General features: G+C 19.5%; 1 protein-coding gene across 1 annotated transcript in view, besides 9 other annotated features; it reads right to left on the bottom strand.

The window, feature by feature from the left end:
• EDI_147640 (uncharacterized protein) overlaps nucleotides 1–1098 on the bottom strand; it is a gene marked incomplete at both ends in the record, with an annotated part of 1576 nt that extends 478 nt beyond the window's left edge. Inside the window, one exon of the mRNA XM_001734826.1 lies at nucleotides 75–1098. Coding sequence (XP_001734878.1) covers nucleotides 75–1098 — 1024 coding nt within the window. The remainder of the gene's footprint in view (nucleotides 1–74) is intronic.
• A 170-nt stretch (nucleotides 1099–1268) lies between these two features.
• Nucleotides 1269–1337: a sequence feature (AT_rich).
• Nucleotides 1338–1344: 7 nt separating this feature from the next.
• Nucleotides 1345–1522: a microsatellite.
• Nucleotides 1523–1596: 74 nt separating this feature from the next.
• Nucleotides 1597–1653: a microsatellite.
• Nucleotides 1645–1687: a microsatellite.
• Nucleotides 1688–1698: 11 nt separating this feature from the next.
• Nucleotides 1699–1883: a microsatellite.
• Nucleotides 1819–2001: a microsatellite.
• Nucleotides 2002–2012: 11 nt separating this feature from the next.
• Nucleotides 2013–2184: a microsatellite.
• A 4-nt stretch (nucleotides 2185–2188) lies between these two features.
• Nucleotides 2189–2242: a sequence feature (AT_rich).
• A 22-nt stretch (nucleotides 2243–2264) lies between these two features.
• Nucleotides 2265–2280: part of a sequence feature (AT_rich) that runs on past the window's edge.

Raw genomic sequence — 2280 nt, forward strand, 5'->3', positions numbered from 1 at the left:
TAAATTATCTTCATTTATAATTATATATCTAAAATCATCTGTTATCTTGATTCCATATAATGCATTTACAAAACTATTTAATAATGTTGTTTTACCACTTCCTGTTTGACCAACAACTAAAATAGCAATTGCATCGTTCTCATCCTTTGGATTAAATGGTTTATTTGGATATAAATATATTTTCAATTTTCCTTCTTCATGATTTTTCAATCTTATACTTCCTTTAATTGGAACATTTTTTTCAGGTACATCTGTAGTGTCATTTGGAGAAGTATATGATATAACAGTATTACGCGGTGAACCGAAAGGTAATATAGCATTGTTTAAAGAAGTGTTGTAACGTAGTTTTGGTGGAGCATCAAATACTTTAGTGTTACTTGGTGAAATGACAGGTACTATTTTTTCTGTTATATTGATCTTATTATCATACAGAATAGAAGTTAATTTTAATGTTTGTTCTTTATCTTTTTCTATTTTACTTCCTTTTTGATCTTCAAATACAAATTCTTTTGGAATATTTTTTACATTTTCAATTTCTTTTCTTATATCTGAAAGAGAAGAATTCTTATTTAATTGTCTTTCCCCTGAAGGTTTTCCATTTAAATATATTCCAGCAGTTACAATATCCATTTCTACTGTATTTTCTTTCTCTTTTTTAAGATTAATTTCATCATTATTTATTATATCTTCTACTAAAAATTGTTCTTCATCTTCTTTTTCAATTATTTCATTCTCAGGTGTATAGAAATGTGCAGTTTCTGGAATATTTTGAATTAATTTTCTGATATCACTTATCTTTGTTTTCTTATCCAATTCAATAGTGCTAATTATTTCATCATTTAATTTTATTTTTATTCCTTTTTTATCTATTGTTTCTTTGATATTTATTATTCTTGATGAATCAATTATATCTCCTATAGTAAATGAATCTTCATCATTTATATCAATTAAATCTCCATCTTTTGATAGAAATTGTTGAGAAACAGATATCTTTTCTTTTAATTTCTCTCTAACTGTTTTCAAATTGTCTTGTGAATTCATTGGTTTAACTGAAATCGACTGTCCATTTAAAAAGACTCTTACTATTACTCTTGACATTTAATGAATAATAAGTTTATTTTGTAGTTTAAATTTTGATAATTCAGAAAATAGGGTTTTTTTAAAAGTGTTACTTCTTTTCTAATTGGTTAATTCTTTTGAAACGTTATTTTTTTATTGTAAACGAAATTTATTTTAATATGTCATTCTTTTTTAATTTTATGTTTCGGTATTTTTTTATTATTAATTATAAGTTCATGAAATAACATTACAAAAAAATTTTTAAAAATGTAAAATTTCAAAATAATTTAATTATTCTTTATTTATTTTTATCTTTTTTCTTGAATTGAATTTTCTTTAAATTAAAAATAGATAAAATTATTTGACTTATTTCGTATTTTATTACATTTTCTTTCTTGTTTATTCTTTTAATTTTATTGTTAATACCATTTCTTTTTTTATCATTTCAGTTTTCTTTATTATAAAATTATAATAACATTGAAGGGGTAACAATTGTTATAGATAAAATTATTATTTTTTGTGTTTCAATTCTTTCAATTTCATTTATATTTCTATCTTTATTCTTTTTCTATTATTATAATTAATTTTTATTTTGTTTATTTGACTTTATCTTGTTTTATTTTCTTTTTTTAAACTCTATATTTTCATTTTCTATTTATTCTTCTTTATTTTTCATTATCATTCTATTCATTTTGAATTTAAAAATATCATTGTTTAAATATATTTATTATATCCACTCTTTCATATTCACTTTATATTTCATTATTTATTCTTATCATTTCTAGTTTCATTATCATCTTTATCATTTTTCTGATTATTTAATTAATTAAAATATATGATATTTAATGTTAGAATTGATTGATAATTAATATATTTAATATTTATGAATTTTAACTCATTAAAAATATTTGATTATTCTTTTATTATTGTATTTACATTATTGATTGAAAAAATATATTAATATTTATTATTATATTATTTCATACTTATTATTCATCTCTTCTTTTTCATTTCTTATTTATATTCATTATGTTTATAACAATATTCTTATTTCTCCTTTTTTCTTTCTTCATATAATTGATTTATTTGTTTAAATTTGTTATTATCCCTTATTCATTTTTAATTGATGAAAATATAAAATTAATGTAAAATAAAAATGATGATTACTTTATTTATATTATTTGTTGTTTTCAATCAAATTTCTGTTATTTAATTTAAGTT

This window comes from Entamoeba dispar, genomic scaffold (assembly GCF_000209125.1).
Source record: "Entamoeba dispar SAW760 scf_1105229458677 genomic scaffold, whole genome shotgun sequence".
In the NCBI taxonomy this organism is placed as follows: domain Eukaryota; phylum Evosea; order Mastigamoebida; family Endamoebidae; genus Entamoeba; species Entamoeba dispar.